We start from the raw sequence: 27596 nt of genomic DNA, 5'->3' as shown, positions 1-27596 counted from the left end.
ATTTTATATATAAGACACCCTTCTTGCTCAAAACAGAAATGCTTTATTGAAAAAATGCTTTTTTAAAATCTGTGGACTGTCATTTTCAAAACAACAACAATTTATTTTCATTTCTCATAACTTCTAAAGAGTAAACTGAATTTATAAGAATTATTAATTTTTGTCAATAATATAAAAAGAATTTATAAAACATGAAACAAATTTACTTTTTCATGAGACAACGATTGTTACTATTAAATTCTAGGTAAATTGTAACTTAGAGAGAAATAAGATTACACAGTGCCACTTTGATTTACCTCAAAATGCTAACAGGTTAAAATTGCATCAGGTTAGAAATGTACACCAGGCTACATATATATATATATATATATATATGGCTCATCCTTTAAGTTCAAACAACCATCTTGATTGACAAAGAGGCTACTATATCCAGTGGAACCTCTGAGAACTATTGTAGAACTAGGATAAGACCATCAGCAATGAATAATGTATTAGTGGTGTGAGTTTTCCACTGATTTAATAACATATGAATGTCATCCACTTTTGAACTTTGACATCAGTGAAAATAACAAATAAAATATTCACATTTTTAAAACCACCTAAGAATGTCATTTTTATTGCAAGTTTTTGAAAGGCAACGGGCCATTTTTGACATGATCGTGTCCCATTAAGTCCTTACCTTAAGGGGTTGCATTTTAGGTTCACGCTGTTTCTCCATACAATATTTCTCTTTGCCGTCTACTAAAACAATTTATATTCATTATAAAATGTTGGAGTAGTTTCTTTATCTGGGCACAACTACCTCAAAGACTGACAGGTAAAAAAATGACAACAGATTTGCCACAAGTTTCTCATTCTTAGAGTACACTCAACAAATGAGCAGGCAAATTTTTTTCTACCAATAAAGTCAGATCACAGTCATGTGACTTGGTGTAATAAGCTTTGTATTCTCAAATGGAAATGATTCACAACATTTCCATTCACAAACATGAACCCATGTTTTCTCATCTTTTCCATTTGTTTTGAGGAAAGCAACAGTCCTAACAATCTCAATACTTCCTTTCATTGAACAAATTTGGCATTTTTGGTAAACTCACAGGTTTGGTTGCCAATAATAGAAGTGCCTCATTTCATCTGTATATATCTTCTGAGGAATAATGGCTTCATGTATGTCCATGTCTGTCTCTCTCTCTCTCTCTCTACACACACACACACACACACACACACACACACACACACACACACATATATATATATTTTGAGACCAAGTTTTGCTCTTGTTGCCCAGGCTGGAGTGCAATGGTGTGATCTCAGCTCACCGCAACCTCCGCCTCCCGGGTCCAAGCGATTCTCCTGCCTCAGCCTCCCAAGTAGCTGGGATTATAGGCATGTGCCACCACACCTGGCTACTTTTGTATTTTTAGTAGAGACAGGGTTTCTCCATGTTGGTCAGGCTGGTCTCGAACTCCTGACCTCAGGTGATCTACCCACCTCAGGCTCCCATAGTGCTGGGATTACAGGAATGAGCCACTGCGCCCAGCTCCATGTCTATTTTTATAAGAAATCAAATTACGTTTTAAGAAAGACCATGTATTTAGAAAGCCATGAGCATTAGATTTTTCTATTTCCTACTTTTTTTCAGTCCTCATTCACTTAACACACATGTGCAAGGCTTCCAAACCATTTTAATTTCCTCCTAACCATTTATAATAATTTCTCCCAGACAATTTTAATAATGTACCCCTAAATGTTGACATTATGGACGTGACTTTAGACTCTATTCTCTTTCCCATTCCCCAATTTATCAACCTTGTCTGCTTCTTCAATCTTCTCTTATTCACTTAAACTTTCCCAAGGTCTAGTCTCTCCAGTCTAAGAAAGAGAGAGAAGGAGGGCAGGAAGGGGACAAGAAAGAAAAGAAAAACCCTTAATCCTCTAACAAATGGCCCTATCTTTTTCTCTCAAGCTTCTCAAGTTTACTAAACTCCCTCTTACTTCCTTATTTCACATTTATTTCTTAATCCACTACCCTAACCCAACTACAGAAATTTCTTTAGCAGCTTACCACTGACCATCAGACTGCAGATGAATACTTTTTACCTCTCACTTACTGGATACATCTAGAGGAGTAACAATAAAGATAATGCTGTCCTTACTGAAATTCTGTATTTTAGTCAACTTTCTCTCTTGGTTTAAAACCAACAATCACTACTCTTAACTCTGCGTTTGCTAAGTGATCAGTCACTGTTCTAGGTGCTCACGCATTTTAGTTCATGTTTTTTCTCACTACTGGCTGCTATCCATCAGTGAGTCAAAGCAGCTTTTTAAAAACATAAATTAGAATAGAAAATATCCAAATATATCACATGTAGGAAGGTAAGTATTTTTCTGGGAAATTTATATACATATATATACATGTATATATGGTAACATAATCATAATATATAAAATACAGTTCTTATTTTGGGTCACATCAAAAACATTTGAAAGACACTGTGTCATATTCAATCCTCACAGCCCTACCTATGAGGCCCACATGTTAATTTACAGTTTTCATAATGAAGAAAATGAGGTGTAGTAAAGTTGTGTAATTTGTCTAAAGTCAGACAGCTAGTGTGACAGCTAATAGTAGACCCTAAATTTAACAAGGTATTTATAACGCCTCTTGCCACTACTCCGGCCTCTGCTTTACTGACTCCTTTCCTACTGCCTATGCTTCAAACATCAAGATTCTCCAGGCCATACTTGGAACCCTTTTTCTTAATCTCCATATTCTCACTACAGAACACCATCAACCTGTGTGGTTTAAACTAATATCTACAGGCTGACAACTCCTAAATTTCTACCCCTGGCCCAGATTTATCACTTGAGCTCTGAATACCCAACTGATACCCATTATTTCTCTAGCTGAATGTCATAAAAGCACATCAGCCTCAGTATTTGCAAAGCTTGTATTCAATGTTCACACATTTTTCCTATTTTATAATTCGCTTACACCTTCCAGCGTTTTTCCTCTTCCCCATCAAAGCAGCAATCCTTACACCTCAGATAAACCTACTTTCCACCATATCATTGCCATAAGCTTTGGTCATGTCCTCACCATTTCTCTGCTGGATAACTGCAACAGCATCCCCTATTACCTGTGATATATCCCCTCCAAATCCCAAATTCACTTTCTGCATTGCTGCAAGTAATCCCTTTACAATAAAATCTAATTATTTAAGGCACATCTCCTAACCGTGAAGTACAACTTTTAACCTCTAAATTCTGTATATAATTTAATTTTTTTAGACTAGGTTCCTGTGTATTTTTAAGCAATTTTTTTTTTAAAAGAACCTAAGATCATATGTTTGGCCATAAAACAAGTCTTAAAAAATTCAAAAACTTGAAATCATATCAAGTCTCTTCTCTGACCAGAATGGAATAAAAGTAGAAGCCAATAACAAAGGGAACTTTGGAAACTACACATAGACATTAAACAATACACTGAGTGACCAATGAAGAAATTAAGAAGAAAATTTAAACATTTCTTGAAACAAATGAAAATGGAAACACAACAAACCAAAATCTATGAAATACAGTGAAAGCAATACTAAGATAAAAGTTTGTAATAAGCACCTACATCAAAAAGCCGAAAAACTGGAAGCAAACAACCTAACAATGCATCTTAAAGAACTAGAAAAGCAAGAGCAAACCAAGCCCAAAATTAGCAGAAGAAAATAATATCAAAGTAGAAATAAAAGAAATATACACAAAAAATACAAAAGATCAACAAAATGAAAAGCTGGTTTTTTGAAAAGATAAACAGATCGACAAACCTTTAGCCAGAATAACTAAGCAAAATGCAGAAATGCATCAGAGATGAAAAAGGAGACAGTGCAACTCATGTAATTCAACTGAATTACAGTAGAAATTCAAATGCTCCTGAGACTATAATGATCAACTATATGCCAATAAAGTGGAATACCTTCAAGAAATGAATACATTCCTAGACACATACAATCTACCAAAATTGAACCATGAAGAATTCCAAAACCTGAACAGACCAACAACAAAGGATGATATTGAAGCTGTAATAAAAAGTCTCCCAGCAAAGAAAAGCCCAGAACCCAATAGCTTCACCGCAGAATTTTACTATATGAACTAATACCAATCCTACTCAAACTATTCTAAAAAATAAAGAAGAAAAGAATACTTCCAAACTCATTCTATGAGGACGGTAGTACCCTGATACCAAAATCAAAGACATAGCAATAAAAGAAAACTACAGGTCAATATATCTGATAAACACTGATACAAAAATCCTCAACAAAATACTAGCAAACCAAATTAAACAGCACAGTAAAAAGATAATTCATCATGAAAAACTGGGATTTATCCCAGGGATGCAAGGATGGTTTAACATATGTAAATCAGTACTAAGTGAAAGCAGTACTAAGAGAAAAGTTATAACAATAAGCACTTACATCAAAAAAGCAGAAAAACTTTAAACAACCTAACAATGCACCTTAAAGAACTAGAAAACAGCAAACCAAGCCCAAAATTAGCAGAAGAAAATAATAAATATCAAAGTAGAAATAAGTGAAATACACACAAAATAAAAACGATCAACAAAATGAAAAGTTGGTTTTTTTGAAAAAATAAATCAATGTGATACATCATATAAACAGTATGAAAAACAAAAAACATATGCTCATTTCAATTGATACTGGAAAACCACTTAACAAAATTCAGTATCTTTTCATGATAAAAACCCTCAAAAACCTGAAAGGAATATACTTCCAGATAATAACAGTCACATACAACAGACCCACAGATAGTATCATACTGAATGAGAAAAAAAAACTGAAAACCTTTCTTCTAAGATCTGGAACACAACAGGGATGCCAACTTTCACGACTGTTATTCAACATAGTACTGAAAATCCTAGCTAGAGCAATCAGACAAGAGACAGAAATGAAATTCAATTCAGAAACGAAGAAGTTAAATTATCCTTCTTTGCAGATGATAGATATGGAAAACCCTAAAGACTCAACTAAAAACTATTAGAATAAACAAATTCAGTAAAGTTGCAGGATCCAAATCAACATACTAAAATCAGTAGTATTTCTATATCCCAACAATGAACATTCTGAAAAATAAATCAAGAAAGTAATCCCATCTACAACAACTACAAATACAATTAAATACCTAGGAATTAACCAAAGAAATGAAAGATCTCTACAATGAAAACTATAAAACACTGATGCAAGAAATTAAAGAGGACACCAAAAAATAAAAAGATTTCCATGTTCATGAATTATAAGAATCAGTATTGTCAAAATGTCCACACTACCCAAAGCAATCTACAGATTCAGTATAATCCCTATGAAAATGCTAAGGACAGTCTTCATAGAAATAGAAAAAAAAATCATATAATTTACATGGAACCACAAATGACCCAAAATAGCCAAAGCTATCCTAAGCAAGAAGAACAAAACTGGAAGAATCACATTACCTGAGTTCAAATTACACTACAATTACGCTACTTCTTCAAAAGAAGACATACAAATGGCAAACAGGTATATAAGAAGGTGCTCAACATCATTGATCATCAGAGAAACGTAAATCAAAACTACGAGATATCATCTCGCCCTAGTTAAAATGGCTTTTATCCAAAACACAGGCAATAACAAATGCTGTGAGAAGATGTGAAGAAAAGGAAACCCTTGTATACTGTTGGTGGGAATGTAAATTAGTACAACCACTACGGAGAACAGTTTGGAGGTTTCTCAAAGAACTAAAAATAGAACTACAATATGAACCAGCAATCTCACTGCTAGGTATATTCTCAAAAGAAAGCAAATCAGTATATCAAAGAGATATCAAGCACTCTCACATTTATTGCAGCATTATTCACAATAGCCAAGATTTGCAAGCAATGTTAAGTTCCCGTCAACACATGAATGGATAAAGAAAATATAGTACATACACACGAAGGAATGCTATTCTTTTTTTTTTTTTTTTTTTTTTTTTAAAGGGCTATCATTTGCAGCAACATGGATGGGACTCAAGGACTTAAAGTGAAATAAGCCAGGAACACAAAGGCAAACATTTATGAAAGCTAAAAACTAAAACAATTGAACTCATGGAGATAGAGAGTAGAATAAGGGTTACTAGAGGCTGGAAAAAGTAGTGGTGGGGCAGGGTGGAGGGTAGTGGGGATGGTTAATGAGTACAAAAATACAGTTAGATACAATGAATAAGACCTACTATTTGATAGCACAACAGGGTGACTATAGTCAACAATTTATTGCACATTTAAAAATAACTAAGAATATAATTAGAAAGTTTGCAACACAGAGAAATGATAAATGCTTGAGGCAATGAAACATTTATTCTGATATGACAGTTAGGTATGCACTGTATGCCTGTATCAAAACATCTCACGAACCCCGTAAGTATATACACCTACTACATACCTACAAAAATTAAAAATTTTAAAAATTAAAAATAAACATAGAACCTAATTAACATTAAAGACCTTTCACTTAAAAATCAGTAAATAGTTTAAAGGTCAAGATCAAAAGTTTTTTATTTGCTGCTAAAGTTATCTCTAATATACTAAAGTATACTTATATAAAGATGCTCAAGAATAATCACAAGTCTTTCACTCAATACTTGCAGGTTGTCCAATCAATAAATAGCCTGGTTTTCTTAAATAGATAAACTAAATCTACACCTTGAGACTAATAAAATCATTTATTTATGCCTTCACAGAGAATTGATTAGAATTCTCAAATGGCAAAAAGAAATAATGTTTCTAAATGTTTAAAGTATAACAATAAACTCTGACTTACACTGATTTCTAACTAAAAATGCCATGCTGCACAATGTTGACATCAGATTATTTAAGATATTTCTATTGTGAATCAGTCCCATATAGTCTATAGATTAACTGCTATGACAAGTTGGAACCATTCACTCTATATGTTAAAATAAACCTGGATTTGTTGTTGCCTTTGCAAAGGCATGTGGAAAGAATTTCTAACTGGTCCTTATTAGATTAGGATCAAAGTAGTTATAATACACTTTACAGTACTATTTTAAATTTATCTATAAAAAATTATGCTGAACTACTTCCTTTCTCTCAAATATTCTTCATAGACAGATACCTAATGGTGAACATAAAATTAATGAACTAGTATTTTTAAATGTTGCATTTTTCTTTTTTATGTGTGCATAGAATTAAGTGCAATAGTTTTGATGCTTATTGTTGATTCTTTCTTTTGCTTCCTAGTTAAAAGAGTTAGTGATCAAAAGAAACTGATTTATTTTTTCACATGACTGTTGGGAAGGCCCAATCCTGAATGAAAAATTATGATGAATGCAAACTGATTTGCCCATAAATACATATTTGGAAGTAAATAAATTATTTCAAGGGGTGCATGAGACCAAATTTTCTAAAAAGTTTTTAAATATGACTTCTGCTTGGCCAAAATCAACAGAAACAAATAATGCCCTAAGTTACAGCAATGACAATAGCATACATAATAAAAATAAGGTGACTGAACAAAGGAGGTAAAACTATTACGAAGAATGCCCACTGAGATTATACAAAAAGCTCTTTCAAAACATCCTCAGGATATGTTCCACCTTCCCTTGTAATCCAGTTCCTAACAGAATCCATAGCATGTATGGGTATCAAGAGACACTTGTGATGGCTAGCTACATGGCTGGCAGGCCAGCTGACCAGAAAAGAACTAGAACTCTCTCCTCACACATTACCTTTTCCCAGCCCAAGCCTTTGAAGCATTTCACATTACACACCAGAAGTAAGTGGGTGATTTCATTTGAACATAAGCCTTACTTCTGGTGTATAATGTGAAAATCTGATCATTAACATATGAAATATATGTAAAATAACTATTACAAAACTATTAAGAGCTATGTAAAAGTAAGTTACTTCACTACACATTATAGTTTTCACATAGTTTTCAATATCAAAAACGTGTTGCTTTTAAGTAAATTCATAGTATAATCATCACATCTTGTGACATCTTTGGAAAACATTTATGAAACTACTTCTCAAGTTCTTTCTTTGAAAAGAAAAAAAAACTGGCATATTTTCTTTTTCTTGAAAGCGGGCCTCATTTCCCCATTTCCCCTTTGCCCATTAGGATAAAAACACAAGTTGACTTATTTCAAATATAAAATTCTTCCCTATCCTCTTCTCATAGGAGGTTACCATAAATGGAGTCCTGGGGACAGTCTCATTTGACTATCCAACTTCATGCAATTAGATTTAACATAATTGTTAATAAATGAAATAAGTGTGTCTTCAAATATATGTATTTATAATAAAATTTAATTTTAAAATAAAATATTCAAATGCAATTGGACCTGCCAAGTGTTATGTACAATAGTGTTTGTTCATTCCCAACACAAGCTAGCATGCAGACAAATCTAATGTTGTTTTGTTTGGTTGTAATACTTTATAAATTGTTTGATTTTACCATATACCAAACCTCTGTTGTTGAGCTAGTCAAACTAACTCCTGCCAAGAACAGTGAATTTGGTGATAGTACTTCTTTTGGGAGAAAAACAACCCCTTTCCTCAGAAAATTAAAAGTGTTTATTTTGGCACTTAAACCTTGTATTGAGCCTTCTGGAAAGTATTTTAAACTGTTGTTTTTAACCTAGACTTGTGACTGAAACAGGAAAAGCTTCCATAGTTCAGTTCTGCACCAAAACACATATTTATAGGGTTGATTTTCTTTCGACACCAAAAATACTGGGTTGATGGCAGCAATTTTCAAAACATAATTTCCTAGACCCATGCTATAAATTGGGCCTTTATCGGTGTATTTAACAAATGATTTATTTTTAAACCTCAAAAACTTCTGATGACTAAGAAATGCTACACATCAATCAAGTACGTCTTTAAGTTCCACAATGGGAAGGATTTTAAATACCTGCTCTGTTAGAAATGTCCACAAAAAAGAAAATTTATTTGAGATTGGACTTTCCTCTTGTGTATATCAACAAGTCAGGTTTCTAGTTTTTAAGCTTTTTATGATTGAATTTTCCCTACTGGGTAATGCTATATACTCAGACTAGATAAAACATAAAAATATAAAGGCAAACTATGTGAACTTTTTGCAATACTATCCTAATAATGTGTCTGAATACAATTAAGAAGTTTTTGGAAATCAGTGAGTCATTGTTCATAACTCCCACGACCCACCTGTAAATTATTAAAATATAGGAAAGAGACCACAGGAAAAGTATATTGTATATGAAGATACAGTAAAAGTAATAAATAGATCAAACAATTTCACAAAGACAACCAGACAGCTCCAATAATTCTTCAGTCACTAATGACTGATACAAAATACTAAGCATCCTAATGACTGGATACAAAATCCTTTGCAGTTCAAGTCCTCCCTACCTTGACTCTTCATCTATGTTTCCCCTTCCAAAAGTCTGGCTGTCTCTTTACAAGAATAATAACAGTAACATCATCATTTTTATTTGCATATGACATTTTAAAAACTCAAAACAATTTAAAATTATATAATTTTGCTTTATAAAATATTTATTAGGACATACTAGCAGGAAATTAATGGTTTAAAAATTCTGGAAAAATAGAGATTTATGATCTCTATTATGTGATCCAGCAATCCCACTGCTGGGTATATACTCAAAATAAAGCAAATCAATATATCGAAGAGATATCTGCACTCCCATGTTTGTTGCAGCACTGGTCACAATAGCAAAATTTGGAAGGAGGCTAAGTGTCTACTGACAGATGAATAAATAAAGAAAATGTGGTACATATAAACAATGGAGTATTATTCAGCCACAAAAAAGAATGAGATCCTGTCATGTGCAACATAGATGGAACTGGAGATCATTATGTTAAGTGAATTAAGCCAGGCACAGAAAGCAAAATGTCACACGTTCTCACTTATTTGTGGGATCTAAAAATCAAAACAATTGAACTCATGGACATAGAGAGTAGAATGATGGTTACCAGAGGGTGGTAAGAGTAGTGGGGTGTAGGGGGAGGTGAGGGTGATTCATGGGTATAGAAAAAGAAAGAATGAGACTTACTATTTGATAGCACAACAGGGTGACTATCATCAATAATACATCTTACATTTTTAAATAACTAAGAGTGTAAATTGGATTGTTTGTAACACACAGGATAATAGCATTTGATTATTATGCATCATATCCCTGTATCAAAACATCTCATGTACAACTACTATGTCCCCACAAAAATTAAAAATAATTTTTTTAAAAAAAATTCTGATATGGTTGGATTGTTTTATTCTTAAAAAATATATATATCTACCAAATATGTCCTACTAAAAATCCACAACTGTCTTTGTTAATTAAGCACAAATTTTAATTTGAAAAGTCTGGTCCCGTCTGCTAAGACTTACTTTTGCTAGATTCGTAAATACCAAAAAGACCTATTCAAATGAGGGCAATAGGAGTAAAATAAATAGAAATTAATTGGTATCACTAAAAATAAAGAAATAAAGATTATAAAGGAGGGGACTCTCCTTAATCAAAAATCACATTGCACACTGCTGGGATTATACGAAGATGACAGAAATCCTTCTTACTGGCATTTAAATCTTGGACCATCGTAACACTCTTCCCCTTAGCCCCTGACAAACCCGAGACCAGTGTCAGTGAAAAGTACAACGTTGACTTTATAACAAACAATAGTTTACAGACTATCATTAGTGCGCTAGGGTATCTTTGCAGAAGGCTTAGCTAGAGCTCTACTGTCACTTTTTTCTTATCGAAATGTAAAATGTTGATTGTTTTATAAGCTGAGTGAAAAATACTTAGGTATTTACATACAATCAGGTCCATAAAAGATAAAAATTCACTTATCAGGATTTGAGTCCTGTTAATTGACATATTCAGCTTTCTAGTATGAACTTATAAATAGAATCGGGGGGGAATCAATCTTCATTCCTTCTCTTTCTCTTTTCTTTACTCATGAAGAGGCAATGCTTTATCTCTGTCCACTCTGGGTGCGGGGGGAAGTATGCTGCTTGTAAGGGATAATTATTTGGAGAATACTTTAGTTTCATGGTTGATGAAATTACAAAGGGATACTGTTTGGGGTATTAAAGTAAATAGGTATAACAGAACCTACCTGAAAAAGAACATGTACATGGCAGCTGTGATGCAAAACAAAAGGACCTGTAACAAGCAGAAAACACATTACTTGCAAAAGAACACTGACATCACCATTTGAGTGAATCATAAAAGCAAAATACTATTAAATCTTGTGCCTGAAACAATAAAAGGATACACAAACCAGTCACATACATTTCATATTCTCGACCTTTCATATAAACCAAACTTGTTCAACCTGCGGCCTGTAGGCTGCATGAACTCCAAGACAGCTTTGAATGTGGTCTAACACAATTTGTAAACTTTCTTTAAATATTGTGATTTTTTTTTTTTTTTGCAATTTTTCTTCAGTTCATCAACTATCATTAGTGTTAGTATATTTCAAGTATGGCCCAAGACAAATTTTCTTCTTCCAATGTGGCCCAGAAAAGCTAAAAGATTGGACACCCCTAATATAACCAATATTGGGAGAATAAATTGCAATACTTATATGTAACTATCATCTTGTATACAATTATATATATTATACAGACATATACAGACTGGATAGAAGGGTAACAGGGTTCAAAAAAAAGGAACAGCAAATTTTTAACTTTCTGTTAGAATGCCTAAACAAACAAGCTGAACTTAAAAACAAGGACAACAGCTTTTGTATAATCAATTCAGTAAATAAATCAGAAAGCTTATTAACTATGATATGAAGATGACCAGATTTTCTAATGTAAAATACAGTACAGTTGTCAACCAATTCTAATCAATAAGAAAAGGTCATAAAAATACAGTATTCCTTTGTGGAATACGGACTAGCTACAAAAGTAATTCCTCTAGAAGCAGGCATAAGAACATCTGAAATGATCTCAAAAACATCACAGTAAACACAACCATATTAAGATGGTATGTGGAAGGAACCCAGAACTCCAGTCCTCACTAACGTCTTAGTTACACCAAAAAAACAGATTGGAAAAGTTGTTTTAAATCACAAAAATTAAAGTTGTAGAATGCATTCTTATGTTAAAAAACAATGTATAAATTAAGCATAAGAATCGTCAATGGCCTCACATCACAGACAAATAAGAAATGAACTTTCTTTCGATTGTGAAAGGCTGACCAAAAGAACAGAAATGAAAACACTGGAAAAATTGTTTTGCTATTTCTAACACAAATAATTTCTAGTCAGCCTGATGAAAGCATGGTAATTATGCCATTACAAATCAAGCTTGACAAGTTTGCTGTCTTAGCCTAAGATAAGCATTATATATACAGCCTGAATGACTTAGAAATATATAAATATACCAATGAAAAAGAGGATTGGTATCAATTAATATGAAGTAAATATTATACATATTTATGTAACATTATATATCTATAAAATCTTTCTGTACTAAACACACGTAACTCTTCTCCCCTCCCTCTTTCGCTTCTTCCTTCCTCTCTCCATCTCTCTTCTCCATTGACTTAAAATACCCTATCCATGAAGCATAAGGTTCATTTTACCATTTCACTGTTTTTAGAAACATAACTTAAAGCATGTAAAATAATTTTCAGTTATTTCCAATTGATTATAAATTAAAATCTAAGTGGGTTTATTTACTGAGTTTTAACAAAACTCAGTCATGATATTCATTTTTTTAATTTCTCTATCATTCAATCCCTGTTAGACAACGCCATCCTTCCCAGATGTTCAATGCTTCAGGCTTTTCCTCCACTAATCAGTGTCCCCCTTGCAGATCACACTAAAAACCTCTCTAGAAGTATCCCACAAATCTTTCACACACTCTTCATCTTCTCTAAATATCCAAAGTCTCCCATCCCTCAAAATGTTAGCATGATCAATCCTAATATGCCAACCTATCTGTGTACCAGTACTAAACTGGTAATTATCTTTACAAATAATACGCTCGAAACTGAGAAAAAGTACAATGTTTCAGAACTCAAGCGTTAGACTAAGATAGACCTAGGTTTGAATCCTAGTTCTGTGTACCTCTAGATATTTTATATAATTTCCCTAAACCTTATATCTCTTATCTATAAACTGAGAATAATATCATACTTTGAATTATTTAGAAGAATTAATGAGAGGATGCTTATAAAAGCTTATAAAAACAGTCTGCTGAAGAAGAATTAATGAGAGGATGCTTATAAAAGAAAGGTGGAGTTACCGTCCACCAACAAATAATGGGAGAATGCTATAACCAGCTTTATAAAATTCTTCAGCAGATTGTTTTTATTTTGTTTTGTTACTGACATAAGTGATCTAGATAGAAAAACCTAACCCAGAGACATAAATCTGGAAAGAAATTATTTTTAAGCAGGGAGCCCTTTTGAAATCTCTAATATCACTGATAATAAATCAAAAGGATATTACAGTGCAGTTGACTGATTCATTAAACAAATATTTATTGAATTCCTACTATGTGCCTGGTACTGTTCTAAAACTTACCACAATGCACAAAATGGACAAGGTCCTTGCCCTCATGGAACTTATCTTTTAGCCAGGTGAGAGAACATATTTTTAAAAAGATGTATGTTAGACAGTAGTAGGAGTTTTGGAGATAAATAAAGTAGAATAAGGAAAGAGAAATACAGGAGTCTGGGGGTTGTTATTTTATACAAAGTGGTCAAAGAAGAGACTTGTTAGCAGAGACACTGTAAGACAAAAGCCGGGGGACCATATGCATAGAGCCACTGGAAGGATTTTGGATTTGATCAAGAAAGATGGGAACTTAATGCAAAATATGTTTGTTGTTATTTTAGTTAAAGATGGTAAAAACAGCATTTCATTTTTAGCTAAGTTTTTTTTTTAAAGTTTTTAAGATTGTGCTAGTTTATCATTGTTACTTTCACAAAGTATTTTTCCAAATAAATCTAAATCCACAGCTAAATAAGGAAGAATACTTCCTCTGTGGTTGAAATTACAGAATTTTAAAGCTAAAAGACACTTTGAAATAAACCGTCATTTTTTTTGTATCAGGAAACTCAGATCCTGAAAAGGTAAGCGATACGCCCATGCTCACTGAGCTAGCTGTATCTTACATTCCTTCATTAAACAAATATTGGCCAAGTGGTTACTCTGTACCTGCTAAATAGAGAGGATATTTAAATACAATTCTGACCCTCAAGGACCTTACAGGATACTGCAGTCCAATACTACAGTTACTGGACACGTGTGGCTATCTAAATGACTTAATAGCTTTATTGAGGTATAATTAAAATAAACTGTACATATTTAAAGTGTACAATTTTATAAGTTTTGACATAGCTATATACCTGTAAAATAATCATCATAAGCAAAATAATAAACATATTCACCCAAAAAGCTGCTTATAGCACTCTCCCATTATTTGTTGGACGGTAACTCCACCTTTCTTTGGCTTGATGTTAGCTGTCTTGTAGTTTTAACTGATTGGGGTCTTTACATTTGAAGTGCATTGCTTGTAGGCAGCATATAATAGTTTCCTGCTTTTTCATCCTATCAGAAAATCTTTGTCTCTCAATTGAGATATTTATACTATTTACATTTAATATGATTATTGGTATGCTTACATTTAAATCTATCATCTTGCTATTTATTTCTCTACTTATCTATTACTGGTTTTTTTCCCTCGTTTCTACCCCTTTTTGATTAACTAAGTTTTTGTATTGTTTTGTTTTGTTTTTTGAAATGGAGTCTCATTCTGTTGCCCAGGCTGAAGTGCAGTGTTGCAATCTCGGCTCACTGCAACCTCCACCTCCCATGTTCAAACAATTGTCCTGTCTCAGCCTCCCCAGTAGCTGGGAATACAGGCACATGCCACCACACTCAGTTAATTTTTGTATTTTTAGTAGAGATGGGGTTTCACCATGTCAGTCAGGCTGGTCTCAAACTCCTGACCTCAAGTGATCCACCCACCTCGGTCTCTGAAAGTGCTGGGATTACAGGTGTAAGCCCACTGCGTCCAGCAACTGAGTATTTTTCAATGATTGCATTTTCTTCCCTTTGTTGGCTTATTTTAGTGTTGGTTTTACGGTTTATAGTACACATCTTTAAATTGTTGTCTATATTCAAATGACATTATACTACTTAACATATAGAAAAAAATCTTCCAATAATGTATTTCCATTTCTCCCCTCTTGATCTTTGTACTACTATTGTCATCCATAGTGTGTGTATGCACAGATATATCTAAATTCATCATTATATTTTAATCACTTTGACTTAAAAATGTAGGTCTGCAAAAAGTTTTTTCATTTTGTTTTGAAAGACACTTTTGCTGGGTATAGAATTTTAGGCTGATGGATCATTTTGTTTCAGTGGTTTACAAATGTCACTCCATTGTCTTTTCACAATTTGATTATGATGTGCCTTGGGTAGTCTTCAAAATATTTCCTGTAGTAGGATTTATTAGGCTACTTGGATCTGTGAGTTGACAGTTTCTATCAAATTTGAGTAATTTTCGGTCATTATTTCACCATTATTTTTTCTTCTCCCTTCTCTGCTTCAAGAACTCCAATTACATGAATAGGAGGTCACCCACAACTCACAGATGTTATCTTTATTTGGTGATTAAAAAAGAAAAAAACAAAACCATGGCCAGGCGCAGTGGCTCATCCCTGTAATCCCAGCACTTTGGGAGGCCGAGGCTGTCAGATCACTTGAGGTCAGGAGTTCATGACCAGCCTGTCCAACATGGCAAAACCCTGTCTCCACTAAAAATACAAAAATTAGTCAGGCATGGTGGTGCACATCTGTAATTCCAGCTACTTGGGAGACTGAGACATAAGAATTCCTTGAACTCAGGAGACAAAGGTTGCAGTGAGTGAGACTGCACCACTGCACTCCAGCCAGGGTGATGGAATGAGACTCTGTCTCAAAAAAAAAAAAAGAACAGAAAAGAAAAAAGAAAAAAAAGTATCTTTTCTCTCTATGTTTCATTTTAGATGGTTTCTATTCTTATGTCTTCAGGTTCACTAACATTTTACTCTGCAATGTATAATCTGTCACTAATATCATCCAGTAAGCTTTTCATCTCATAAATTATAATTTTCATCTCTAGAAGTTTCACTTTTCCTTTTTCCCCATTTCCATATCTCTAACTTTTTGAAACTATAAAATTCAGCTATGATAACTCTTTTTAATGTCTTTGCCTGCAATTTAACATATTTATAAGTTACCATTTGGCACTAATTTGCTGATTTATCTATTCATTATGGGTCAGATTTTCCTATTTCTTATTGCATGGTGGTAATTTTTTACTGGCTGTCAGCCATTCGGAATTTTACCTTAATGGGTATTGCCTATGTTTGTATTCCCGCAAGTTTTCTTGAGCTTTGTTGTGAGACACAGTGAAGTTACTTGGAAACAGTTTGATCTTTTAAGGACTTGCTTTTAGGACATTTTAATAAGAGATGAAATCCAGGGTTAATTATTCCCCATACTAAGGTAAAACATTATGTGTACTTTACCCAATGCCACATGAATCTTTGAGATTTTCCAGTCTGGCTAATAGAAACAGACAATATTCCTATTCCTGTTTGAGTGCTAACTACCCAATTAAAAACCTCTAATTCTTCAGATTGTTCTTTCTTTGGCTTGGAGCAGGTTCCTCACATGCAAGTCCTACTCAGTAATCAGCTGAGTACTTTCCTCTCTAGTCCTCTGTTCTGTGACCTGTATCCAGCATGTTTCGCCTACACTTTGAGCTTTATTTCCTCAACTCAGAAAGTCCTCTAGGTTTTGTCTGAGTGACCCCTCTTTAATCCATGCCTGGAAATTCTCTCTAGACAGTAAGCTTGGGTAACTGTAGAGCACATTTGTTTCCTATATCTCAGGGAACACTGTCCTTCAATACTTAATATCCAGGATCTTGCATACTATTTTTTCATATACTTTGTTCATGTTTTTGATCAAGTTGTTTCCACTCTCCAACTGGAAGAGTAAATCTATCACTGGTATCAAATCATGACTGGAATCAGAATGTGGTTATTTAAATTTAAATTAATTAAAATTAAGTAATATTAAAATTTGTTTCTTCATTCACCCTAGCCGTATCTCAAGTAATCAAAAGCCATTATGTGGTAGTGGATACCATAACAGACAGAACAGATATAGATCATTCTCATCACTGCAAAAAGTTCCATTGGACATCTCTAGGCAGTGAATGACATTTTCATTGTGTATTACAGCAATGTTTTAGCACTTTACATATTTTAACTTTAGCTGCAAAGTATACATGTGCACATATATATGCTTTACACTTTCATGTGTAAATTGACACAAAAAATTAATGATCATATTTAATCTGTTCATTTGTAAAAACAATATAATACTACCTATTACATATGCCAATAAGGATTTATATATGATGTAACATACATAAAGCCTAATAGCGTGACTAGCACATCATAGATGCTCAATACATGGTAACTTTTAACTTGAAAAAATTTCTCTGTAATTCATTACCACTTCACAGCCATGGGGCAATATACTTCAGCAGGATAAGTAATTCTGAAATTGCTGTTTTCACTTTTGTAAAAATAGTTTTAAATTAAAAAAATAGTATCAGTCATACTAAAACATGGATGAACCTCAAATACATTATGCTAAATGAAAGAGGCCAATTACAAAGACCAATTATGTAAGATATTGTTAATATAAAATTCTAGAACAGGCAAGTCCATCTATAGAAAGTAGAAGAGTGGTGGCCTAGAGTTGGAGGAGTAAGGGGTGATGGAGAGGAACTACTAAGGGATGATGAGGAAGGACTGTTAATAGGTACAAGAATTCTTTGGGGGCAATGAAAAGGTTTTAAAATTAGATTGCAGGGTTGGATGCACACACAACTCAGTAAATATTTGAAAAACCCATGAAACTGATACATTAAACTGGCAAATCTTATAGCATACAAACTACACCTCAAAAAAGCTGTTAAACTGATACAAAAAAGTATCATGTATGTATGTACATGATAAAAACAAAAATTCAAACAGAATAACAAATAACAATGAAAAGAAAGTTCCCTTCTAAGATTTTTGGACTTTTATAGAATTTTGTATGAGTATGTACATACCTTTGTACATAGAAATGTATCAAATACAGACATTGTCTTTAAAACATATACTTTTCAATTTTATATACACAAAGCATACACATATATGGATATGCTGAAGTTTATTTAAAGTCTCCTATGAATACTTAGAATGGATGCAATAAACTTTTCTAAATACCAAAGTATACTTTGTAAACATATCTCTGGAGGTGAATTCTTGTCAAAGGACAAGTACATTTTTAATTTTGACAAATATTGCCAAATTGACCTCCAAAGAAAACCATACCAATATATACTCCCCACAACAGCATATGAAATAGCTATTTCCTTACACTAGTTATTTTCCTATACTCACAAAAACTGTGTTTTATCCTTGCCAGACTGATAGGTGAAAGAAATGTTATTTCATATTATAGTTACATCCCTCTTATTAAGTGAAGCTGAGCCTCCCAGGTTTATAATACTTTTGTTTGTTTTTTTTGGTTGGTTGGTTGGTTAAACTACTTTTTCGTATGCTTTATTTTTGGTTGGGTTAATGGCCTTTTAGAAACAATTTTGTTTTTTGAAACTGAATATGTTTATATGAAAACATGGAATTTTATTATTATCAACAAAAATATGGGTGGTTAAACAAAAGCAATCACACAAAAGAAACGTCAAAATGTATTAAGCCAATATAACATAAGGGTACAGAAAGTATAACAAATAATGTGCAAATAAAGTTCATTCAGCTGGAAAATAGTGTTTTCTCTCTGGAAAGACTTTGTAGAAAATGACAGATTTACAATGTATTGCTTCCTGTTATAGGTCTTGCAAAACTTTCAAGAAAAACTGTACTATTCTGTCATCACTATATCATGTAGAATTACACGAAAACTATGCCTCGCAAGCAGTAGCAAAGGAACAAAATCACAATATAGGAAGTCCTTAAAATAATCAGAAATATCAAAAATGTAAACATGGCCAAAAGTAAACACAGCGCGGTAAAGAAAGCTGTTTTTACTATTTAAGCCTGAAAGTGGTTAAAACATATATCCATTTTAAATTGTACTAGAGAACTGAACACATGGTACGTTTAACTATTTCCTACCACAAAACTCTTCTGCTTTTCTTTAGTGTATTTGATTATTTGTTTTTTGCCCCTGATCACAGTGCCTGTGGTCATTCCTTCTTGAGTATCTCCAAAGACACTGATGCTTAGTGAGTAGGGAACCTAGCTAGCCTTCACTATTCACCAAGTTCATCTCCCCCGATATTCATTAAGATCCTCTTCCTTCCATGACTCAAATAAATACTGAAACTGAAGGGCAATATACTTCCTTTTGCACCATCTGTACTTCATTCATATTTTAGCCATGTTTCTACCTATCCATTCAACAAAAATTAATCTGTTGTCATGTGTTTCTAATATTTTACAACTCAGCAACTTGAAAGGGGACAGATGTAGAAAGGTAAGCTCTGGATTCAGGAGCCTTCATGACCTTGAATAAAACAGAAAAGACAAGGAACCATAAGTTCTCACCCTCCTTCATTTATTTATTCAGTATCTGTTATAGTCCCAGCACACTATGAGAAAATAACTACCTAATTCTTGATTCTTGTTGCCCTGAAGAACATAGTTTGGTGGAAATGTAGGCATATTAACAGATCATTCCAATAGAATACAATAGGACAGAAGTATTTATACTTCATCTTATAGGTGGTACTCACCCAAACATCTGACTGTATTGTTATTTTAATTATTTAATATATGTAAGCAATGGTTTCTGTGTTGTTTGTATACTTTCTTTATGTCTCTTACTTACTTAGAACACAAAGTCCCAGAGGGCAGATACATAGATACATTATTGATAATAAGAGTTTTCATAATGTTAGTTTCTATTTAAAGAAACCATCTTTCAAGAAACTAAACGGTATTCCCATTCATATACTTTTTTAAAAGACTAAACTTTAGACTCTGCTAAGCATCTTCAACTTTTCTGAAAACAGACTATAGCACGGTCTCTTGTGAATACAGCTCTTACTGAACAAGTAAGTATTATTATAATTTACAATGTGTGTTCAAAGTCAAAATATATGCAACATATCATTATCATAATATTTATTTGTTTTATATGTAATTTTAAGCAACACTATCCTAAAGTTAAATAGCTATGTATTGATATATAACAAATTTTTAAAATCACTGTTTAATTAAAATCACCCATAACATACAGTCCATTCTTTTAATTAATTCATTTGTTTTTGGATTAGCAGCTTTACCTAATTTTTTTTTATGTTTCTATTCCTTGATAAAACAAATACAGGGAAAGCATAAAAATCTTAAAGAGAATTTAGAGCCAAAAATGCCAGACTAAAAGAAAGAAAGAAGTCTTGGGTCTCCAGGTTAAGACTGTAAACTTGATTAAATCACTGTTATTCTTTAAACCTTAATTTTTCATCCATAAAAAGAAGTTACACTAATCTCTAGGATACTTCATAACTTCAAAGTTCTATCATTCCATAAGTCAATTTTTTTCAGTGTACAACAAACATTTCAATGTACATTGTAACTAATCTATAATATAATAATACAGAATAAGCCAAGTCTCAGAATTTATGTATACACCAAGAAAATAAAATTACTTTCACTGAATTTAGTGTGGGAACTCACAGGAAATATGCCAGAAACTTAGGCCTAGTCTCTTACTTGCACTGTTCACCATTGTGTTTTTGTTTTGTTTTGTTTTTGTGTTTATTTTTTTGAGATGCAGTCTCACTCTATTGCCCAGGCTGGAGTACACTGGGGCAATCTCAGCTCATTGCAACGTCTACCTCCCAGGTTCAAGTGATTCTCATGCCTCAGCCTCCCTAGTAGCTGGGACTACAGGCATGCGCCACCACAGCCAGCTAATTTTTGTATTTTTAGTAGAGAAGGAGTTTCACCATGTTGGCCAGGGAGGCTGGTCTCGAACTCCTGACCTCAGGTGAGCCACCTGCCTCGGCCTCCCAAAGTGCTGGGGTTACAGGCATGAACCACCACACCCAGGCCACCATTCTTGATTTATACCTTCAAGGTCACTTAAGTCTGGCAACACATTAACCTTTAAATATTCTATTTGTAGAAGTCAGATATGTTAGAGTAGCTGGGTGAAGTACAGCCTATATGCTATCTTGTCCTTTTACAGTAAGTAGATTAGTTGTAGTTGCATCTTATCTTCCGTAAAAACGGGACAATTTAAAGTTAAGTTTTCAATACTCAGTACGTAATATTAAATATATCCTGGAAGTTACAGTCCTTATTACAACAAAATTCTAATTCCGCTGACAGATTTTTAAAAATAAACAGTTTAAAACAACTTGCTACTTGAAAGATTACAAATAGAGATTTACATATGGAAAAATCCAGCCTTTATTTAAAATATAAAAGAAAATTCAACGGTCAAATGACAATCAAGACAAGAAATCATTCACGAAACAGAATACTAATTCAAGCATACTCTCAGAGCTGGGACTACAAAAGCCAATTAGACATCATCATCAAACACCCACAGCATTTTATTCACATCTTTATTTACCGTGTAAAGGAAATGCAGGTTATTGGAAGTAAAGGTTAGCTAATGACTTAGGTTTAAAATTTACTAAGACATTCAGCTGCGTCTTTTATTTCCCACATCATTCCTCTATTTTATGGTCAATTAATTGATCATTATAAGTCATTATCATTAAAAATGCAATCCAAAATAAACAAGAAGAGAATTAATGTGAACAGGAAGAGTGAGGAACTAAAAGGGGCCATGGGAGAGTTTAAAGATGGATAGTTAGTGAAGGTAAATTTTTTTTTAAAGTGACCAATGAACATGGAGAAAAAGAAAAGAGGAGGAATAAAACAATATTAATAATAATAAACTATTAATGGTGCCAGGCACTAGGTAAGTTTTTACCATTTCTATTTTAAAGGTGAGGCAATTGGAATCAAAAGTTAAGGTAGTCACCTAAAATCACAGAATATTTAAGTAGCTGAACCAAGACTCAAAGCCAGGACTGTCTGACTTCAAACTGAAGCTTTCAATTATACCCCTCTGCCTCTAAAAAGTACTTTATTCTTAATAACGGTGGTTTAATGACTACTGTGCTTCCAAGGTAGGAGTAATCCCACTAATGCTTCTAAATATTTTTTTTTAACAAGATATGTCTGTCCTTTTAAAAAAGGGAGTAAGAGAATCTCAGAGTTCAGTATCATATTAATTATAGTGTAACAACACCATAAATTGCAGATGTTATTGAACAGTCACCATATGTTACATGTTATATGAAATCCTTAACATACACTGTTTTATGTAATGCTCAAAACACCCCTGCGATGTAGGGATCATTACCCCTACTTCAGAGATGAGATTTAGAGAGACATAGATAGTTACGCGATTGAGCTAGGTTTTGAAACCAGGTAAGATTCCAAAGCCCACGAGCTGTCATGGATTTCTCTCAAGTACTTTTTAAAATCCCATTAAAGATTTACAGCATTTACAAATTTCATTCAACTTAATTATGAAACATCTACTATTTTCATGTATAGCAGATGAAACAGTAAGTTAAAATATAGTCTGTGTTAAGAAACTCGTTATTTATATAATGAACGAGATTTAAGAAAAGGTGACAGGAAAACGCCATAATCCTTATTTATTCTAGTGAAGAACAGCAGACGTAAGAAGCAAAATTTTCAAATTTCCAAAATAAATAATCTAAATATTATGAACAAAAACTAAAACCTCACTTGTTTACATATGTAGTAAGATGAGAGGATAAACTGCATGAGTAAGCTTTTCAGTATGTTTATATAAACTTATAAGAGACCATTCTTTATCCTAATGCTGTCAAACATGTTACTTTTTCAAATTAAAAAAAGGAAAAAAAAACTCACATGTCATTCAGCACATGGAGAAGGAGGAGAAGAAAGGTGCTATATGAACTCAGGCCAAAGTTACAGCTGAAAAAATATTATGTTTTCAGTAGGTCAAAGTAGACAGGTCACCTATGTGAAGCCTACTTGTTATAAATGAACAATTTGTATTAAGTTCATTATTTTCATCCAAAGGGTGGTATTCCCATTAACCTCAAGTAAGAATAAGAACCAGGCTTTAGGTGATATTATGTTTTTACTTCTGAGACATTAAAAAAAATACATAAATAAGAGCTTCTAGATTACTTTAGAAAGGTCACAGCAAGGCCACATAACAAACAGCACATACCAATATGGCAATTCAGATTTCTGTCATTTGACAAAAGCTAAGAAAGATCACCAGAATGAAGATTATTGTTCACTAAGGTGGCCAATAAGATAGCACTCATTCACTACTTCACTAAACTACAAGGTTTTGTGGACAAGAGGCCAACAGCGGCCCTCTAGCTGAGTTCCACATTTTTTTAAGTATATATTGATAGACAATTTAATCCCAATGCATAATTCAAGAACAAGTAGAAGGACATATAATCTCTTTACTTGTTTTAATTACAGCACACGAGTACATACTCATATATTAGTATAACAGAGTAACACTTAGTTCTCCCAAATAGTGTGTCCTGTTGCCCATCTTCAAGCCATCTACCAGTTCCTTGGGCATATGGTCATTCCAAAATTCATTTGAGAAAATCCTTCCTTAATCAGGCATGGTATTGCTCATATCTGGTCTGGTTTGGACCTATCCAGCTGCAAATTCCTCTTTTCATACTCAGTTCCCATTATCATTTCTTCAGTCAGAAATGGTCCTGAACTAGTAATGTTTTGGGGTTTCTTTTCCTTTTTTTTGACACAGAGTCTTGCTCTCTTACCCAGGCTAGAGTGCAGTGGTGTGATCTCAGCTCATTGCAACCTCTACCTCCCAGGTTCAAGCGATTCTCCTGCTTCAGCCTCCAGAGTGGCTGGAATCACAGGCATGCACAACCACACCCAGCTAATTGTGTGTGTCTGTGTGTGTGTTTTTAGTAGAGATACTGAGATACTGTTTCACCATGTTGGCCAGGCTGGTCTCGAACTCCTGACCTCAGGTGATCCATACACACCCAGCCTTTTGGGAGTTTTTTCTACTGAGGTCAAACGAAGACTTAAAGCGATTAATGAGTATATGCACTTAAATTCTGAATCAGATGAACTGTATAGAAGTGCTTTTCAGGCCAGGCGCAGTGGCTCACGCCTGTAATCCCAGCACTTTGGGAGACCAAGGCAGTAGATCACAAGGTCAGGAGATTGAGACCATCCTGGCTAACATGGTGAAACCCCATCTCTACTAAAAATACAAAAAAAAATTAGCTGGGTGTGGTGGGAGGCACCTGTAGTCACGGCTACTCGGGACGCTGAGGCAGGAGAACAGTATGAACCTGGGAGGCAGAGCTTGCAGTGAGCTGAAATCGCACCACTGCACTTCAGCCTGGGCAACAGAGTGAGACTCCATCTCAGAAAAAAAAAAAAAAGTGCTTTTCAACTTCATTTACTGCAGAATATAGACTTCTCAATTATATTTTCCCAAATTAATCTACAGACAAGATTTTTTCCTTTCAAGCTTCCTATGCTTATTATAGCAAGGAAACAATTGACTACAACCTGTCAGTTGTGTTGTATAACCTTAAGAAACTTCATTTCTGTGCTTTTCTCCCCCTCTCCAATCAGCATGACAAACTCAGTAATCTAGTTTATCACTACAAGATGTAATGATATTGAATAGAGTTTTGCAAAATACTTACAAAAGTATTTTAACAGTTTATAGGTTAGCGAGTGATATAATAATAATCAACAGTGATTTTTTCTTTTTCTTTTTCTTTTTTTTTTTTTTTTTTTTTTTTTGAGAAAGCTTTGCTCCTATTGCCCAGGCTGGAGTGTAATGGCATGATCTCAGCTCACTGCAACTTTCACCTCCTGGGTTCAAGTGATTCTCCAGCCTCAAGCTCCTGAGTAGTTGAGATTACAGGTGCCTGCCACCACACCTGGCTAATTTTTGTATTTTTAGTACAGACGGGATTTCACTATGCTGGTTAGGCGGGTCTTGAACTCCTGACCTCAGGTGATCTGCCTGCCTCAGCCTCCCAAAGTGCTGGGATTACCGGCATGAGTCACCACGCCTGGCCCAGTAATTTTTTTTTTTCTTTTTTTTTTTTTTGAGACAGAGTCTAGCTCTGTCACCCAGGCTGGAGTGCAGTGGCATGATCTCAGCTCACTGCAAGCTCCGTCTCCCGGGTTCACACCATTCTGCTGCCTCAGCCTCCCGAGTAGCTGGGACTATAGGTGCCTGTCACCATGCCCGGCTAATTTTTTTGTAATTTTAGTAGAGACAGGGTTTCACCATGTTAGCCAGGATGGTCTCAATCTCCTGACCTCGTGATCCGCCTGCCTTGGCCTCCCAAAGTGCTGGGATTACAGGTATGAGCCACCGTGCCTGGCCCTGGCCCAGCAATATTTTTAAAAATTCAGTCAACTTTGTTCAATATCCAGTGAATCTAGAGCAATTAGTAAAAACTTAAATGCTGAGTTAGCTTTGTTTCAACAGTAAAAATGATTTTGAGAATAAACATAGGGATGAAAATCTAGTGACACTGTAAAATCACATTCATCTAGGATCAGTTCTTAGCTATGAATTCCAAAGTGATAAAAGAGAAGACAGACATTTATAGACCAGACATTACCCCAATCACGGAAACCTCTTTTTTATTTTGTATTCTAGTTGCATGTGGTTAAGATCTTATACAAAATTTGTGTACAGAGAGTGTCAAGAATGAATCTGGTCCATATGACCTAAAATGCAATACGTAGTCAGTGTCTGTGTAAAGGCAAAACCATAATTTTAGGAATTAAAATCTGGAAATGTTTATACAAACTGTAACCCCTAAAGTAATATGACTCTTACAATGATGGTGTCAATATTTAGCATGCATTTATAAATAAATAGGTTTACATGCACAATTCCCCTTTGGAATCCTCTTACCAAAGGAAGTATTCACTGAACTTTCTAAATAAACCCAAAATAATGTACTATAAAAATCTAAGTATAGTCTCCACCTTAGCTGGTTTTTCATAATGCCTGCATCTAAGAAGACTAACAGGTTTCAGAATGAAGAATGCAATCCTCACATGGTATTTTAGTCCCTCAATTATGTTCACAACCTGATAATCATCAATTCCAGTAGAAAGTCTCACAAAAAGAAAAACTAGTTTCGTTTTTTCATCTCAATCTTTTTTCTCCAGAAGATGTCATTAAAAGGCATGGGAAGGACTGAACGAAGGTTACCTTAAACTTTATAACAACAGAATTCTTAATGTTTCCAGTCTTTTTTTTAGTAGCAATAGCATAGCAATGAGGTTTAGCTTACTTCTCCTGTTTTATTTCATGAATACATCCACATTAATTTTTATTTTAAAATAGCAGTAATATGGATGTATATTTATTCTAGGTTTTATTCCAAAGAACTACCTTGAAATGCAGGTTATTAAACATATAGACATACTGGACATAGATTTCATGGTTAAGATTTTTAAAAATTCATTTTAATCACTCATATAAGTTATAGGCATATCTCTTATCCAATTCTCAGATTTTTTAAGTGTCTACTTTTAAAAATATCCTACAGGTTATAAAGAAAGCTAGAGCCTTCTCGAAATAAAATTCTACAAACCAAAACATGTAGAAAATTCTCCCTGGGATGTTTCTAAAACACCATGTCTAAATACCATTGCTGTCTTCACCCACAAAGTTAGAATGAGATGAACAAGCAGTATCTTAGCAGAGTAGAACAACTCCATATTGTCATGCCAGGAAGATCTGGAGTGAAACAGGGTAATAACCTCAAAACTAAGTCCTCACAATATCCAAAGCACTTTGAAAGTGATATGACCTGGTCTTCTCAGTCTTCAAAATTTAATTAGTAACAATAAGCCAGACTAATTTAGGGTGGAAGCTACAAATCCTGAAGAGTAATTCTAAATGTACTCTTTTTAGTGTGTTAAATATAGGACACGGCAAAAATGAGGTATGTTTATATGTGTTAGCCAAAATCTTCACATGGAAATTCTGTCTTTAATAACAAATAGTTTGATTAACATTTTAACAGAAAATGCCCTAAGGAAAGCAGGTGGTTCCTGGTATACAATATCTCAGTGTCTGAGCTATCCTAAGCATACATTCCTTCATCTTAATCAAGTTAGGAGTCAAATTATAAACCGACATTTGCGGAGCATGATTTCATTTTTACATAAAGGAAAGTGGGTAAAATGACCAGTTGTTAATGAAAACTAAACATTAAAGTATTGCTAATTACTCTGCTTTAAAAATTTCATAAGAACCTAGACCTTTACACGCTTTTTTACTGAGACTTATCTCAGCAAAAATAAATTCTCCAATTTTATACACTCAATAGCTAGTAGTGAGTACAGCATGAATGACTAGAAGAAAAGTCTGCATATTA

The 27596-nt window shown here is 33.8% G+C and overlaps 1 protein-coding gene across 4 annotated transcripts in view; it reads right to left on the bottom strand.

The window, feature by feature from the left end:
- TMEM135 (transmembrane protein 135) overlaps positions 1–27596 on the bottom strand; it is a 259277-nt gene that overhangs the window by 66542 nt on the left and 165139 nt on the right. For all 4 annotated transcript variants that reach the window (XM_023209221.2, XM_023209222.2, XM_023209223.2 and 1 more), the window contains one exon: positions 11162–11208. In XM_023209221.2, the coding sequence (XP_023064989.2) occupies positions 11162–11208 (47 nt within the window). The remainder of the gene's footprint in view (positions 1–11161; positions 11209–27596) is intronic.

Source organism: Piliocolobus tephrosceles, chromosome 13 (genome assembly GCF_002776525.5).
Source record: "Piliocolobus tephrosceles isolate RC106 chromosome 13, ASM277652v3, whole genome shotgun sequence".
Taxonomy (NCBI): Eukaryota; Metazoa; Chordata; class Mammalia; order Primates; family Cercopithecidae; genus Piliocolobus; species Piliocolobus tephrosceles.
The sequence above is the reverse complement of the archived record's forward strand: the minus strand, read 5'-3'. Positions and strand labels throughout refer to the sequence as shown.